The sequence below is a fragment of the Somniosus microcephalus genome, unplaced genomic scaffold, assembly GCF_052327205.1.
Source record: "Somniosus microcephalus isolate GS21.2 unplaced genomic scaffold, FLI_Smic_1.0 unresolved_chr3, whole genome shotgun sequence".
NCBI lineage: Eukaryota > Metazoa > Chordata > Chondrichthyes > Squaliformes > Somniosidae > Somniosus > Somniosus microcephalus.
Window position 1 is genome coordinate 63,991,334 of NW_028225181.1, and position 18,766 is coordinate 64,010,099.

The 18,766-nt window shown below is 43.1% G+C and overlaps 2 gene segments (V, D, J or C); both read right to left on the reverse strand.

The window, feature by feature from the left end:
• The window catches only part of LOC147091650 (Ig heavy chain C region, membrane-bound form-like), a 33,103-nt gene extending 14,661 nt beyond the window's left edge, over positions 1-18,442 (reverse strand). The window contains 5 exon segments of the C gene segment in view: positions 4,343-4,672; positions 5,170-5,478; positions 7,585-7,899; positions 8,467-8,763; positions 18,353-18,442. Of these exon segments, the coding sequence occupies positions 4,343-4,672; positions 5,170-5,478; positions 7,585-7,899; positions 8,467-8,763; positions 18,353-18,371 (1,270 nt within the window).
• Positions 615-1,886, reverse strand: LOC147091651 (Ig heavy chain C region-like). The segment is given in 2 exon segments: positions 615-1,052; positions 1,552-1,886. Coding segments are annotated over 2 exon segments (672 nt in total).
• Positions 18,443-18,766: the final 324 nt, after the last annotated feature.

An 18,766-nucleotide genomic window follows, 5' to 3' on the forward strand; every position in this document is an offset into this window, starting at 1 on the left:
AGGGGAGTTGTGGTACAGTGGGTTAAGAATTGCACTTTCCCCTCTCTCTGGTAGTGGAGTTGTGGCACAGTGGGTTAACAATTGCACTTTCCCCTCTCTCTGGTAGTGGAGTTGTGGCACAGTGGGTTAACAAATGCCCTTTCCTCTCTCTCTGGTAGGGGTGTTGTGGTACAGTGGGTTAACAACAGGCAGGCAAATGGTCATCGACCTGAAACGTTAGCTATTTCTCTCTGCACAGATGCCGCCTGAATGCTGAGAATTTCCAGCATTTCCTGTTTTTATCTAAGATTTCCACCATCTGCAGTATTCTGCTATTGAACGAGAAATGCGGAGACCAAGATCTTAATCTGCTGCTTTTGTTTGTCGGAAATGGGAATTTTAAGCTTCCCCCAGTGGGAGGAAAGTTGCTGAAGTTACGTTGAGTAAAGTTTTATGAGAAAGCTTCATTTTATCTCTAACTCACGGTGAATCTGACCAGGGAGCGCTGACTATACAAGCCATGGACCCAAGACCCAAAAACTCCCAACTTCAGATACAAAGCCCGCCCCTTGACAACAATGGGAAGCACAACTTACTAAGTGGCTGTGTTTTTAACTCACGGTTGGAAGACAACGCATTTATTGATATTTATTTAAGAACGGAAATGCAATCGAGAGTTTCTCATTGACAAGAATTGACGGTGTCCATCAGTATAAGGGAAATGTTCAGAAAACTTGGTTTACCACTGGATTTATTGACCGTTCTGGTGATGATCTTCAAGGGGATCGCTTCATGTCCCACCACACAGGAGTAGGAAGCGCCGTTGGCCCACTCCTCTGCTGCAATGGATAACAGGCTGTAGATGAAGAAGGAACTGCTGCCGTTCTCCGCCAACACCTCGGTGTTCTTGTAGTTGCTGGAATTGAGCGGCTTGTCATTGACGGTCCACTTGATGAAGATCTCTCGGGGGGAGAAACCTCTCGCTAAGCAGGTGAGGGTGACGGACCTCTGTGTGGAGATTTCTTCTGACGAGGGCAGGAGGACAGACACGGATGGTTGACGCAGATCTTGAGCTGCAGGACAATCAGAATAAAGGAGAATAAGCTGGAGAATTCCAGAGACAATGAAAGCGGTGGTTAGATGTGAGGGAAATGTGATTCACGCTGAATTTTAAAGTACATATTTTCCCCTCTGGATCCTGTCCGGTTTTCAACCCGCAGTTGAGGGATATGCAATCCTTCTCTCTGAGAGCTTGAATAGTTGAATTCACAGCACAGAAACTGGCCATTCGGCCCAACAAATCTGGGCAGGTGTTTATGCTCCACAGGAGACACCTCCCACCTTACTTCATCTAACCACAATAGCATATCGTTCTATTACCTTTTCCCTCATGGGCTTATCTACTTTCCCCTTAGGTGAATTATTTCGGGTCCCAGAATGTTTAGTTAGTGGAATTACCAATCTGAATTATCAGAGTGGTCCATTAAAGCTCTTACTATAATGAATTGGCCCGTATACATACACAGGAAATAGCCACAGTGTCTCACTTATTGCTACACTCTCACTGCTCACCTGTTTCCTTGTGGATGGAATCGCTTATAGCAGTCGGCATATCCTGATGGCTCACCACGCAGGAGAACTCATCCCCACTCAGCCAGGCTTGTGTCGAGATGTTTATGTTGCTGATGACGCTGTTGGGTTCCTCTCCGGGTTGAATGGCAATTTCTGATTTCAAAGTCTCCTTTCCTCGGGTCCAGGACACGGTGAATCCATAAGGAGCATTAGACACGACGCAGGTTAAGATCACCATCGTCTCCAGTAAGACCTGTTCTAGTGATGGCTGTCGAAGCATAATCAGTGGATCGCTGTTTGTGATAGGATCTGTGAAATGGAAATGAAAGTCAAGCAAAGCTTCATCTTCATAATCTGGACACCAGCATTCAGCTCAAGGAGATTCAATCACCATTGTGAATTCACCCTGTCGCTGTTGCTTAAACACCATCGTTATTGGATAGACAAAGAAATGGCACCGAATCCGGCTAACTCTTTAACATTTCCTGAGTATTTGCACCCAGAGCTTCCCGTAATGTGCTGTGAAGCAAATACGTGGCGTAAAAAAAAGAATAAATTCAAGCGCAATTGTGTTACGCACTAACTAGAGCTCTTGCCGAAATCCATTGCTCCTTTATGCCCGTCTATAGATCCTGGTGCCCAAACACATCTCTGATCATTATAATGCATCTGCCCCAAGGTGTCAGGAGCTCGAAAATTACACTGCTTCAAAACGGCTGTCAAATAAAATCCAGGATTTTAGGTGGAACAGGAAAAAAGTGAATTTCCTGTTTTCTTGTTATGATTTTTGGGGCGATGAATATGTGCAGGAACCTGTTGCAGCCCCCATCAGAGGAGAGGTGATACGTCGGGAGAATGGAGCTCCAAGGCCTCTTTTGTGGTGGGGAATGATTTGAAATGCCGTGGTGTGTTAGTTTGCTAATTTGTGTCATTAGTGAGCATTTCTCATGTCTGGTGTGACAGTCAGAATGAAGTATGACCGCAGGGCAGCAATAGGAACACAGGAATAGGAGGTGGGCATTCATCCCATCCAGCTTGTTCTGTTATTCAATGAGATCATGGCGGATTTGCACCTGTACACCATCTACCAGCTTTCTTTCTGTAACCCTTGATAACCTTGCCTAACAAAAATCTATCAATCTCTGTTTTGCTATTTTCAGTTGCCGCCCATCCTCAACATCATTTGGGGGAGAGATTGTGAGATACAGTGGTATAACAAATGCCCTTTCCTCTCTCACTGGTGGATGACTGGAGAACCAGTGGCTTCACAATTGCGCTCTCCCCACTCGAAGGTGGGTAGTGGCAGTTACAGTGGTATAACAGTTGCCCTTTCCTCATTCTCTGGTGGGTGAGTGGAGATTCAGTGGGTTAAGAATTGCCCTTCCCCCTCTCTCTGTTGGGGGAGTGGGAGTTACAATGGTATAACAATTGCCCTTTATTCTCTCTCTGGTGGGTGAGTGGAGATACAGTGGGTATAACAATTGCACTTTCCCCTCTCTCTGTTGGGGGAGTGGGAGGTAGAGTGGTAATCCAATTGCCCTTCATTCTCTCGCTGGTGGGTGAGTGGAGATACAGTGGCTTAAAAATTGCCCTTTCCCCTCTTTCTGGTGGGATAGTGGGTGTACAGTGGGTTAACAATAGCCTGTTCCCCTCTCTCTGGTGGGAGAGTGGGGTTCATGGGTTAACAGTCGCCATTTCCCCTCTTTCTGCTGGGCGATTGAAGATACGGTGGGCTTACAATTGTCCTTTCCCTATCAATGGTGTGGGAGTGGAGTACAGTGAGTTAACAACTGCCCTTGCCCTATCATTGGAGGGTGTGTGGGGCACAGTGGGTTAAACACTGCCCTTTCATTTTCTGTGGTGATGGAGTGGCGGTAGAGTTGGTTAACAACTGCCCTTTCCCTATCTATGGTGGTGGAGTGTGGGTGCATTTGGTTAACAATTGCCCTTACCATCTCTCTCGTGGGTGAGTGGAGATACAGTGAGTGAAGATTTTCACTCTCCCCTCTCTCTGGTGGGGCAGTAGGGGTCCAGTGGGTTATTAATTGCCCTTTCCCTTCTCTCTGGTGGGACAGTGTGACTACTGTGGGTTAACAATTGCCCTTTCCCCACTATCTTGTGAGACAGTGGGGGTACTGTTGGTTAATAATTGCACTTTCCCCTCTCTCTGCTGGGAGAGTGGGGGTACAGTGGGTTAATAATTGCACTTTACCATCTCTCTAGTGGGACAGTGAGGCTACTGTGGGTTAACAATTGCCCTTTCCCCTCTCTGTGCTGGGAGAGTGGGGGTACAGTTGGTTAATAATTGCCCTTTACCCTCTCTCTGGTGGGACAGTGAGGCTACTGTGGGTTAACAATTGGCCTTCCCTCTCTCTCTGGTGGGGGTATATTTCGTGCTCGTTTGTGGCCCTCACATCAGTTCGCAGTTGCTGCGATTATTGAAATGTAAATGTCCCCAATTCTGAAGGGATGGACAACAATGGTAACTGGGATAAAAACAGAAATGGCTGCAAAAACTCAGCAAGTCAGGCGGAATCTGTGCAGATAGGAACAGAGTCAAACTTTCAGGTCGACGACCCTTCATCAAAACGGGCTGCCGAAAGGTAATCGACCTGAAACCTTGGCAAAAATGGAAACAAAATTAATTGAAAGGTGTGTTTTTAACTCAGGAATGGAAGAAAAGACCTTTATTGATGTTTATTTAAGAACTTAAATGCAAGCGAGTGTTTCTCATTGACAAGAATTAACGGAGTCCATCAGTACAAGGGAAATGTTCATTAGCATTCTTTACCGCTGGATTTATTGACCGTTCTGGTGATGATCTTCAAGGGGATCGCTTCATGTCCCACCACACAGGAGTAGGAAGCGCCGCTGGCCCACTCCTCCGCTGCAATGGATAACAGGCTGTAGATGAAGAAGGAACTGCTGCCGTTCTCCGCCAACACCTCGGTGTTCTTGTAGTTGCTGGAATTGAGCGGCTTGTCATTAACGGTCCACTTGACGAAGACCTCTCGTGGGGAGAAACCTCTCGCTAAGCAGGTGAGGGTGACGGACCTCTGAGCGGAGACATCTTCTGCCGAGGGCAGGAGGACAGACACGGACGGTTGCCGCGGATCTTGAGCTGCAGGACAATTAGAATAAAGAACAATAAGCTGGAGAATTCCAGAGACAATGGAAGCAATGGTTAGATGTGAGAGAAATGTGCTTCACGCCGATTTTTAAAGGATTTATATTCTCCTCTGGACCCTGTTCGGTTTCCAAGCCTGAGCTGGCTGATATGCAATCCTTCTCTATGAGCCTGAAGAGTTGGGTTTACCGCACAGAATCAGGCTCTTCGGCCCAACAGCTCTGAGCCGGTGATTATGCTCCACAAGAGACACCTCCCACCTCATTTATCTAAACCCTAATGGCATATCCTTCGATTCTGTTTTCCCTCATGAACTTATCTATCTTCCCCTTAAGTGCATTACCTCGGTTCCCAGGGTATTTAGTTAGTGGAATTATCAATCTGAATGATCAGAGTAGTCCATTAGAACTCATAATAGAACGAATTGGTCCTTACTCAAACCTAGGAAACAGCCACAGTGTCTCACTTATTGCTACACTCTCACTGCTCACCTGTTTCTTTGTGGATGGAATCTCTGATAGGAGTTGGCATATCCTGATGGCTCACCACGCAGTAGAACTCATCCCCACTCAGCCAGGCTTGTGTCGAGATGTTTATTTTGCTGATCACGCTGTTGGGATCCTCTCCGGGTTGAACGGCAATCTCTGATTTCAAAGATTCCTTTCCTCGGGTCCAGGTCACGGTGACTCCATAAGGACCATTAGACAGGACGCAGGTTAAGGTGACCGTCGCCTCCAGTAAGACCTGTTCTAGTGACGGTTGGTGAAGAGTAATCACTAGATCGCTGCATGAGGAACAATCTGTGAAACAGAAATGAAAGTCAAGCAATGTTTCATCTTCAGAATCAGGACACCAGTATTCACCCATTTCTGACTCAAGCAGAATAAATCTCCCTGTTGATTAAGCACCAGCGTTATTGGAATGACAATAAATTGTCAACGATTCTGGGGGACTCTTTAATATTTCCTGTGTATTTGCCCCCAGAACTCCTGTAATGGGCTGTGAAGCAATTACCCGGCGTTAAACAATGAATAAGTTCGGGTGCAATTTATTTACGCACTGAAAACAGCTCTTCCCATAATCCCTTGCTCCTTTATGCCCGTCCATACATCCTGGTGCCCGAACACATCTCCGCTCATTATAATGTCTCTGTCCCCAGGTTCAAGAGCTCTTCACGAAAATTACACTGTTTCAAAAAGGCTGTCAAATAAAATCCATGATTTTCGGTGCAACAAGAAAAAACTGAATCTTCTGGTTTCTTGTTCCGATATTTGGGGCGATGAAAATGTGTAGGAATACTCAGAGTAGAAGTGAATTGTCGGGAGCTGGAATTCCAAAGGGGTGTTTTTGGTGGGGAATAATTTGTAAAGCCGGTGTGAGGTAGTTTGTTTATTTCTGTCATAGTGAGCTTTTCTCATGCCTGGTGAGAGAGACTCAGAATGAAATATGACCTCGTGGCAGCAATAGAAACACAGCAACAGGAGGAGGCCATTCAGCCCATCCAGCCTGGCCCACCATTCAATGAGATCATGGCTGATCTGCACCTCAACACCATCTACCTGCAATGTTTCTGTAACCCTTGCCCAACATAAATCTATCAATCTCAGTATTGATATTATCAATTGATGCCCATCTTGAACAGCTTTGTGGGAGAGAGAGTTCCGGATTTCCACAGCCCTTTGCACGAAGAAGTGGTTTCTGACCTCACCCCTGAACGGCCTAGCTCAAATTTTAAGATTATCCCCCTTTGTTCTGGACTTCTCCAGCAGAGGAAATACTTTATCTCTATATGACCACCAATTCCAAAAATTATCTTAATTCGTTCACCCCTTAATCTTCTATACTCAAAGCAATACACGTCTAGTCAGTGCAATATGTCCTCAAAATGTAATACTTCTTGCCCCGTAACATTCTGGTAAATCTGCAACGCACCCCCTCCAAGGTCATTATATCCTGCCTCATGTGTGGAGCCCAGAACTGAACACAGTTCTCTAAATAGGGTAAATGACCTTTCTAGCAGTGGGTTCCTGGAAAATTATCAGTAAAGGCCTCCAGACACCTACTGCCGCTCGGAATATGATCAGCCAGCTCAGGATAAACCGGAGCCCAAGGACACCTCACTCACTGTCTGACATCAGAGTCGAGGGAAACCTATAGCGAGGTTATTAAATCCAGAACTGTGAGGAATCCTAATTGATGAAGATGGTTGGTTCAAGTCCCACTCCAGAGACTTGAACACAGAATGGAAACTGACACTCCCAATGCAGTACTGATTGAGCGCTGCACTGTATTTTGGATGAGGCGTTAAAGCGAGGATCAATCTGCCCTCTCAATTGGACGTAAGATACCCCATGGCACCATTTCAAAGATGAGCAGGGGAGTTCTCCCGGTGCCATGGCAAATAATTACCCCTCAACAAATATCACAAAAAAAAAATCTGGTCTTTATCACATTGCTGTTTGTGGGAGCTTGTTGTGCACAAAATGTCTTCCTGATTTTGTACATTACAACAGTGGGCACATTTCAAGCATAATTCATTGGTTGTCAATCAGTTTGCGGCAGTCTGAGGCCCCAGAAGGCGCTGTATAAAGCCAATTCTTTATTATCTTTTACATCCGAAGGAAACACAAACTGCATGATTGTATATTAGAATTAGAGCTAACACAGGGTAAATCTGAAAATAAGGACACCTCTCTCACTGTCTGACATTACAGCTGAGGGAATTATTCTTTGCTGGTGAAGGGATGGAACCCTAAACCTTGAGGAGTCCCACTCACATCGGAAGGAAACACCAAAGTGTTTCCTTGTAAGTTAGGAACTCTGCTGTGCTATGGACTAATTCCAATAAAATTCTGACTCAGAGCGGCACTGGAAATGGGTTGGAACTCCCCGACTGTGCCTCTTACCCTGAGAGTTGGCAATGTTTCGGCTTTGGGTAACCCCTTCATGAGTGACCTGGCAGGTGTAGACCGAGCCGCTGAACCATTCGCCGGCGGGGACTGTCAGCAGACTGGTGGTCGAGAAGGTCCCGTTCACTTCACAGACGAGAGAGGTGACGAAGCCCGAATGCATGAGTTGTCCATTCTTCAGCCAATTCACGGTCAGTGACTCTGGATGGAAGTCCATGATTGAACACACGACCTTTGCATATCTGCTGCTGGTGATTTGGTCACTGGAACTCGCCGTGAGGATAACAGTTGGATGGACCACTGGATCATGTCCTGGGGAATACATGTTTTGGACATTCATTGCAAAATAAATGATTAAGAAATGCATAGTGTCCTTATCATTAAACAAGTCCTTTACTATCTGGCACACATTAGCAAGGCATTTCCAAGGACCAGAATTCTGCACGATATTCGAAGTGTGATATGGAGACCAGGACTGTGCACAATATTCTAAAAGTGATATGGACACCAGGACTCTGCACAGTATTCTAATTGTGACATGGAGACCAGGACTCTGCACAGTATTCTAATTGTGATATGGAGACCAGAACTCTGCACAGTATTCTATGAGTGATATGGAGACCAGGAATGTGCACAGTATTCTAAGTGTGATACGGTGACCAGAAGTCTGCACAGTATTGCAAGTGTGAGAAGGTAACCGGACTGTACACGGTATTCGAAGTGTGATATGGAGTCTAGGATTGTGCTCCGTACTCTAAGTATGAAGTGGAGACCAGAACTGTTCACAATACGCTAAGTGTGGACTAACCAAGTTTCTATTCAAGTTGAACATAACTTCCCTGCTTTTCACAGTTTGCCCCTGCATCCCACTACACTAACCTGGCATTGGAACGATCCACATGGAATCTCTTCGTCGAACCACGCAGTAGATTGTGCTGCTCCCCATTTCTGACTCGGTGATGGTTAACTGGCTGCTCAGTGTGTAGGTTCCCCTCTTGTTGAGCAATGATGGATAAGTCATCAATCCAGTGTTGATCAGCTGTTTATCTTTTGTCCAGGAAACGCTGGTGATTTCGGGGTTGTAGTCCATTGCCAAACAGCCGAAAATGATGGAGCCGTCTGTGTTGGGTGGTTCACAGGAGAGTAGAGCGTAGAGGGTGGGAGGAGATGGTGTCGCTGGGAAAGAATGGCCAATTAGGCAAATTAGAATCTGTAATCCGGGCTCATAAAACAACCAAACAACGCGAAATTTGACTCCAGGATAAACTCTTTCCATCATTTGACGATCAAAAACTACAGCGGCATTTGCGCTTTTGTCAGGTCCATCATACGCGCCTGTCGACCCCCTGGTCGGGAACACACCTCTCTGTCCGAGTTCTATCATATTGCAAATATAAGAACATTTTCACCTCACCTCAATAAGGTATCTTTCATTCGATCTTACAATAGAAGGGCAGAGAGTTTTTCCTGCAATTTCGGCCAGCATTTATTTATCAATCAACACCACTTCTGGTCATTTACTTCATTGCAGTTTTTGGAAATTTGCTCTGTGTCAATTGACTAATGCTTTTCCCTACAAAACAGCAGTGACTCTACTTCAAAAGTAACAGCGTAATCCGCGCTTATAAAACTAGCAAAACATCAGCTCAAATCCGACACACACAGAATTGAACAGGAAACTTTTTCACGGCTAGTTTCTAAGATAAAAGCTGCAGATGAATCGGGATTGGGTCGAATCTATCTCTTTCCTGCTCAGTATTTGAGCGATGTACTTCAACGCCCTGTCATTTGTGCTCTGTCCCATTCTATTGAATGGATGCTTCATGAAGTTCCTCCTCGCTCCCACTCAATTAATTATCCGACTATAATATATGATTCCGAAATCCGGTTAATGGTAGTGTCTCTTTAAATGGCCCATTTCAGTTACAAAAGTACCTGATGACCTCCCACCAGTGAGAACAGGCACCTCTTGTTGCTGATTGTATCGAGCATAATCTAATCATGGGGAGAGGTTTCTTGTATAAAAATCTAATATTGGTAACACTTAAATATTATACATTTATATGAGGCAGGGAGGAGTGGTGAGCGGATGTTGTACAAACTGTAGAAAATAATGCAGTGGGGTCTCCCATGGATCGGTATGAGGACCATTGTTGTTCTTGTTATATAAAAATGACCTGGACTTGGGTATAGGGAGTACAATTTTGAAGTTCCCAGATGATTCAAATCTTGGCAAAGTAGCAAATAGTGAGCAGGATAGTAGCAGACTTCAGGAGGACTTAAACAGACTAGTGAAAAGAACAGGCACATGGTAGGTGCAATTTAGTGTGGATAAGTGTGAAGCGACGCACCTTGGGAGGAACAACATGGAGAAGCAGTATAATCTATATGGTACTATTTTGAGAGGATGCAAGAACAGAGAGATATGGATGTGCATATACACAAATCATTGAAGTTGGCGGGGAAAGTTGATAAAGCTGTTATGAAGGCGTATAGGACACTGGGCTTTGTAAATAGATACACGGATTATTTAAAAAAGGAAGCTATGCAAAACCTTTACAAATCAGGGGTCAGGCCTCAGCTGGAGTATTGAGCACAATCCTGTCAGCACAATTCAGGAAGGATGAAAGGCCTTTGAGAGGGTAGAGAAGAGGTTTACCAGGAAGTTACCAGGGATGAGGAACTTCAGTTGTGGAGAGATTGGAGAAGCTGGGATATTCTAGTTAGAGCAGAGGTTAAGTGGAGACTTAACAGAGCTGTTCAAAGTTATGGGAGGTTTGCTAGAGCAAATAGGCAGAAACTGATTCCTTTGGCAAGTAGGTTGTTAACCGAAGGTGACAGATTTAAAATAATTTCCCGAAGATCTAGCGGGACAATTGGGGTATTTCCCACAAGAGGGTTGCTAATTACTGGAAAGCACCAGCTGGCTGGACATGTACTTGAAGAGGACCCATTTGCAGGGTTAGGAGGAAAAGGCTGGGGTTTTTGAGGAAATTGGACAGTTTTCAGAGCCGGCACAGGCAGGACGGGCCGAATGGCCTCTTCCTGTGATGTACGTTGCTCTGATTCTAGAGGAGTCAGCGGAAATTGTTCTTCCCGATTTAATGGAAGGAAACACTTCATATTCTGAAACATAGAAACATAGAATATAGGAGCAGGAGTAGACCATTCGGCCCCTCGAACCTGTTCCACCATTTAATGAGATCATGGCTGATCATCCAAACTCATTACCCTGTCCCTGCTTTCTCCCAATATCCCATGATCACTTTAGCATTAAGAAATATATCTAACTCCTTCTTGAAAATATGTAATGAATTGGCCTCAACTGCCCTGTGTGGCAGAGAATTCCTCAAGTTCACCACTTTCTGGGTGAAGAAATTCCTCCTCCTCTTAGTCCTAAATGGCTTACCACTTATCCGTAGACTGTGACCTCTGGGCCTGGACTCCCCGCCATGGGGAACATCCTTCCTGCATCTAGTCTGTCTAGTCCTGTCAGAATTTTATAAGTTTCAATGAGATCAACTCTCATTCTTCTAAACGCTAGCGAATATAAGCCTAATCGATTCAATCTCTCTTCATACGACATCCCAGGTATCAGCCTGGTGAATCTTCGCTGCACTCCCTCCATGGCAAGAAAATCCTTCCTCCGATAAGCCGACCAAACCTGCACACAATACTCAAGGTGTGGTCTCACCAAGGCCCTGTACAACTGCAGCAAGACATCCTTGCTCCTCTACTCTAATCCTCTTGCTATGAAGGCCAACATACCATTTGCCTTCTTAACCACCTGCTGCACCTGCATGATTAGCTTCAGCGACTGGTGAACAAGGTAACCCAGGTCTCGTTACACTTCCTCTTTTCCCAATCTATTGCCATTAAGATAATAATCTTTCTTCCTGTTTTTGCCACCAAAGTGGATAACCTCGCATATTTCCACATTATACTGCATTTGCCATGCATCTGCCCAATCACCCAACCTGTCCAGATCATACTGGAGTTTCTCTGCATCCTCCTCACAGCACACACGCCCACCCAGCTTTGTGCCGTCTGCAAACTTGGAGATATTAAATCTAGTTCCCTCGTCTAGTTCATTAATATATATTGTGAATAGTTGGGGTCCTAGCACTGAACCCTGCAGTACCCACTAGTCACTGCCTGCCACTCAGAAAAAGACCCGTTTATTCCAACACTTTGCTTCCTTTCTGCCAACCAGTTTTCTATCCAAGTTATTACCTTACCCCCAATCCCATGTGCTTTAACATTGCACGCTAATCCCTTATGCGGGATTTTTCGAAAGCCTTCTCAAATTCCAAATACACCACATCGACTGGTTCTCCCTTATCTATTCTATCCGTTACATCCTCAAAAACTTCCAGTGGAACAGTCAAGCATGAATTACCTTTTCTAAATCCATGTTGACTTTGTCCGATCCTGTCACTGTTTTCCAAGTGCTCTGCAATTGCGTCTTTTATAATGTACTCTAGCATTTTCCCCACTTCCGATGTCAGGCTTATCAGTATATAAATCCCCGTTTTCTCTCTATCACCCTTTATAAATAGTGGAGGTACAATAGCTACCCTCCAATCCATTGGAACTGCTCCAGAGTCTATAGAATTTTGGAAGATGACCAGCAATGCATCCAGTATTTCCAGTGCCACTTCCTTAAGTACCCTAGGATGTAGATTATCAGGACTTGGGGATTTCTCAGCATTCAATCCCATCAATTTCCCTAACACCATTTCCCTACAAATACTGATGTCATGCAATCCCTCCCACTCATTCGACCCTATGTACCCTAACATATCTGGGAGGTTCTTTGTATCCTCCTTTGTGAAGGCAGAATCAAAGTATGTATTTTATTGGTCTGCCATTTCTTTGTTCCCCATTATAAATTCCCCTGATTCTGCCTGCAAGGGACCTATGCTTGACTTCAACAATCTTTCTCTCTTCTCATACCTATAGAAGCTTTTACAGTCAGTTTTTATGTTCCTGCAAGCTTACTCTAGAATATATCTTCCCCCTCTTAATTAATCCTTTTGTCCTCCTTTGCTCAATCGTAAACTGCTCCCAGTCCTCAGGTTTACTGCTTTTTCTGGCTAATTTATATGTCCTCTCCTCGGATCTTATGCTGTCCCTAATTTCCCTTGTTAGCCGCGATTGAGTCACCTTTTTTGTTTTATTTTTATGCCACTTCTATCAGATCTATTTTATTGTTTGTTACAATGAAAGAGGATATTTAAAACAAAGGGATCTGAGCAATCTGACGCAAATGTGTGACTTGGTTATATTATAAAGGCTTAAAGCTCATTGTGAATGATGACTCATTGCAGGCTGAATGTAAATCTTTAATTGTTTCACAGAAGTGCAGCTCAGTTACTGTCTGCCTTGTGTTGTGACCCAGTCCAACAACTGCAACTCGGTCGAATTTGTCCCTTTTCAAAAGAAAAATGAACGAAGTTATGATGTCAAACTTAAAGTTCCCAAGATGGTTACACCGAGCGGGACTATCAACTTTCTGCATTTAAATTTTTAAAATAACTTCCAGCCTCCCATCAGATTAGAACAGGTGCTGCCTTCTGGCGCTACAGCCACTTCCTCAAACTGTTTGTTCTGAAAGTGAGCTCAGGATCAGGTCAATCTCATTCAATAATTAGCTGATATCCAAAACGATTAAACATTAACACTTTATTCAAATTTGGGCATGTTTTCCAAAAAATGTTGCCATCAATAAATGTGCCTTGTTCAACCTGGGCAATGGAACAATTTATTGTTATATATCTGACTCGAGCACTCTCAAGTTATTGGTTAGCTGCAGTTTAAGGGTCTGACCAAGCACTCTCAGGTCCGATATAGCACGGATAAGATAGAATGACGATCGCTCTGAATTAACCTGCTGGTCAGATCGGGAATAGCAAGGTTTGGATGCTGAGAAATGCTCCCTCTCCACTGTCCTGTCAGGCTCTCCGGGTCAAATATAGTAAGAGATAGATATATTTTTAAATTAGCAGGTCAGATTCAAGACGAGTTAGATAGAGAAAACAGCTCCATAAGCACTGCCCAGGCAAATATTCACGGCTCACATACAACAGAAACTACATACAGTGTAAACCTCCTTCTACACGGTCCGACCAAAGACTGTGCGGCAAGTTGATACTCGGTTCAGAAACAGAGTAAAACTTTTTACCATTTTGTCCCATCAACGATTCCCAGCTCTACAAAAGCACAGTTTGGATACAAAATAACTTCTCCATAAAATGCTTTTACAATTTGCTCAGTTAGGTAAAGCACAATTATATACAACATAAAGCTTCAAATACACTATTTCATTAAAGCGTTCCAGCTCACATATAGCAATGATTGGATAGAAGGTGAATCTGTATTGAACGTGCCCATCACCTCCACGTCATTGTAAGTAGGAGGCTAGATCTCCTTCTGCACTGCCCTTCAAACGCACTCAGGGCAGGTACAGCGCAGGTTAGATACAGTCTAAAATCTCCACTACACTGTCCCATCAAACACAGTCAGGGCAGGTACAGCACGTGTTAGATACTGAGCAAAGCTCACTCTACACTGTCCCATCAACACTCCCAGGGCAGGTACAAGACGGGTTAGATACAGAGTAAAGCTCACTCTACACTGTCCCATCAAACATTCCCAGGACAGGTGCAGCACGGGTTAGATACAGAGTAAAGCGCACTCTGCACTGTCCCATCAAACACATTTAGGGCAGGTACAGCGCAGGTTACATACAAAATAAAACCTCCTCTACACTGCCCCGTCAAACTGTCCCAGGGCAGGTTCAACACGGGTTAGGTACAGAGTAACACTCCCTCTTCACTGTCCCACCAAACGCTCCCAGTGCAGTTAAAGCACGGGTTAGATACAGAGCAAATCTCCCTCTACGCTGTCCCATCAAACACTCACAGGGCAGGTTCAACACGGGTCAGATACGGAGTAAAGCATTACACTATCTGTTTAAATTGTCAAAATAACTTCCAGCTTCCCGGAAGATCAGAATCGGCGCTGCTTTCTGGAGCGTTACCGTCACTTCCTGAAAATGTTTATTCAGAAAGTGAGCTCAGGATCACGCCAATCTCATTCAATAATTAGCTGATACTCAAAATGTTTAAAGATTATCAATTCATTGGGCCAGAAATTCGGGTCCCCACTGGTGATTCCGTGTTAATATTCTGTGAGCCTTTCTGGACCTTCCTCCTCAGAACCACCCGCTCCTGGAACTTGTGTAATGAAATGAATCTGCTTGAAATTCATTGTGTTGCCTGTCATCTCCAGCCTTATTAATAAAATTAATTAATAGTAATTTTAAACCTAATTCTGACTATTTACTTTTGATATAATAGGGTTTTACTTCAATTGGAAGGATAATTCGACATAATTAAAATATTAAATAGTATAATACATCAATACAATCAGATAAATGTATTATTTTTACTTAAATCCAATCACATTTGAATAATTAAAAATGATCAGGAAAATGTAATACTCTCCAGCTCTCTGCCTACACGTGTTCAATCTCATCATTTTTCTGAACTCTCTGATATAACCTGAAGTCTGTCTACTCTCAGAGTGTATTTCACATTATGGATTTCGGAGTGGACTGTTTTAAATAGTACAATTTCCGGCCGGGGTCACATCTCACTAACTACCGACGGGCTGTAACACCACCTGTTACCTAAAGCTGGACTCTCGAGTTGAAATATTCTCCTCAATCTTAAAAATAACAAATATTTGTGTTAATTAAAAACCAGCGGTGCAGTTTGCAGTCAGTAACATAGCCTCCGCTATTTAATAACAGACAATCCTTTATATTTTACTCCTGTAACTCACAGAATGCCCGTAAATTCATTATTATATATAGTCTGCTATTTACATTATGATCAATATAAAACTGGAGGAGAACAATTCATTCAGACCATCTGCGGCACTGAAACTTATTGAGCAATTGGAGGAGAAATATTGTTAATCAATTTAATATTAATAAGAATGAAACATAACTCTCAGAAATAATCTGTCCTTTGCCTTTCGTTCTATCCCATATAGAGCAGAGCTATGGGAGACAGGATCTTGTTTTAAATTTAAGATAATATGAACCTCTTGTGTTTAAATTAAAATGTTTGACTTTCAATGGAATATCTTTCTGTCTCCAGCCTTACGCAGTCTGAACCTTCCTTGAATTAAAATAGAATCACATGAACAATTATTTGACTGCCAGCGACCTTTGTCTCTTAGACTTTGGACTTTGAGTAGTTTAGTGATAATTGTCTCACTGTCAAACAATCAATATTATTGAAGGAATAATATGGTTTTTGCAGCACAGTATGAATTTCATAACTCGCCGCGTATATTAAATTGACAAACTGCAATTTACAACACGGATTTAAGTAGTATTTGAATACAACCCGTCATTCATCTGTGTAAAACATCCCTAATCCATCTGAACACAGCGGTGAAATCAGGATGTTATGAGAATCATTGCAGGCATAATTAACAACTCTCTCCAGCCTCTAAACTTCTCCGCTCATGTTAATTTTCCCCAGTGTACTGCAGAACTGTGGAAGGTGAATAAACCTTTCCGCTCATGTTAATTTTCCCCAGTGTACTGCAGAACTGTGGAAGGCGAATAAACTTTTCCGCTCATGTTAATTTTCCCCAGTGTACTGCAGAACTGTGGAAGGTGAATAAACTTTAGTAATTCATATTTTTACTGTAGCATATTTTAGTAATATTGGGAGACATTATCGCGTTATTATCGCTGATTAATATTAATTAAAATTAACTACAACCTGAACACTTGTTAATGATGTAGATAGTAATTACAGTAACATTTCACGTATTAAATATGAGCATAATAGTCTATAGATTAATAGTTAAATGCATAATTATCACTTCAATATAAAGATACTTTAAATACCCTTCAATTACTTTTTATTTCTAAAACATTCCTGTTTTGTGATAGTTTGAAACATATAATGTTTGCTTTAGATCAGAAACCTGCTGCCGCTCGATGTCACCCAGATTAAACATTGTAGAAACGGCAAATAGTTTCACAAATTCTGGGTATTCAGAGTAACCAGACACACACTCTCCTCAGCAGATCAACACTAAATCACATCACTGAGGGGCTGAATCCACACTCTCCTCAGCAGATCAACACTAAATCACATCACTGAGGGGCTGAATCCACACTCTCCTCAGCAGATCAACACTGAATCACATCACTGAGGGGCTGAATCCACACTCCCCTCAGCAGATCAACACTGAATCACATCACTGAGGGGCTGAATCCACACTCTCCTCAGCAGATCAACACTAAATCACATCACTGAGGGGCTGAATCCACACTCTCCTCAGCAGATCAACACTGAATCACATCACTGAGGGGCTGAATCCACACTCTCCTCAGCAGATCAACACTAAATCACATCACTGAGGGGCTGAATCCACACTCTCCTCAGCAGATCAACACTAAATCACATCACCGAGGGGCTGAATCCACACTCCCCTCAGCAGATCAACACTGAATCACATCACTGAGGGGCTGAATCCACACTCTCCTCAGCAGATCAACACTAAATCACATCAGAGGGGCTGAATCCACACTCTCCTCAGCAGATCAACACTGAACCACATCACTGAGGGGCTGAATCCACACTCTCCTCAGCAGATCAACACTGAATCACATCACTGAGGGGCTGAATCCACACTCCCCTCAGCAGATCAACACTGAATCACATCACTGAGGGGCTGAATCCACACTCTCCTCAGCAGATCAACACTGAACCACATCACTGAGGGGCTGAATCCACACTCTCCTCAGCAGATCAACACTAAATCACATCACTGAGGGGCTGAATCCACACTCCCCTCAGCAGATCAACACTGAATCATGTCACCGAGGGGCTGAATCCCGCGACAGAACCTTTCATGGAGCAGCTGCTTAATTCTATAAACTCTTTCAGCAGAATCAAATGTATCATTGCATAAAACCTCAATACACAATCCAACGAATCCGCTTGTCACTGACCTAATTCATTATTGAAATAAGCAGGAATATAAAATAATGATGGCAGAGTTGTGATTAGGCAGATTATGTTCAATACATTAATATTGATTTTATAGCATATTTTAATAATATTGGGTGATATTACTAATTTTGTAAGTAATATTAATTTAATTCTGTTCCGGTTGCTAATTTGTTAATTTTGAATTTCTTAATTACAGTAACATATCACGTACTAAATATAAACGTTCATGAACATTAGACTAATAGATGTCTTGTAAGTATCACAAATAAAAAATCGTTAAAATATCTTAAGGTTATTTCTGAGCACTAACGCTTTCTGTTTTGTGCCTACAATCTCCTTTCAGACACATTTAAACACAATGTTTGGTTTTGATCAGAAAACCTGTAGAAAAATCGATGTCACCGAGATTAAACATTGCAAAAACTCCTATCAGTTTAAAAACCGTTAGGTTTTTAAAGTAACCCAGGCCCACAATCTCATCAGCCGATAAACAACAAATCACATCAATCAGAGACTCAAGCCCTCAACAGCAGTTTCAGTGAAGAAACAGTTTAAATCGATGATCCCATTGCAGCAGAATCAAATAACACATTGCAAAAAATCTCAATACAGGATCGACCGAACCCAAGTTTCAGTGAACGAATTCATTGTTAAAATTAACAGAAATATAAAATCAAAATACGAAGACAACAGTTACTGAATGAGTGCATGTTTCTTACCTGCAGTCACCATCACCATGGTCCCTTGTCCCCAGTAGTCGAGATAGTCACAGTGTTACATTCCCCGGGCTGGTCACACAATAACCGGCACTGCAGGGAAGAGACAGAAACACAACATTAGTTTAAATATCCATATCCCAGGGCAAAGAAAATCACGCTGGATCTTCATAAAATGCTAAATGCGTTAATGGAAACCTTTCACTCTTCAAAAAATAACGTGATGGTTTATGTTTCACAGAGTAGCCCAAGAACATTTATCGAAATCACCAACTGTTGAATGAATAAATATCACAGTGTATTCATATTGAAACGTGCTAGTAGGACAGTGCTGGACACAAATAATACTCTATTGCATATACAGTTGGATTGTAAAAGCGATCACTGACCCAAACTCAGTCAATAAGTGCTGAGGGG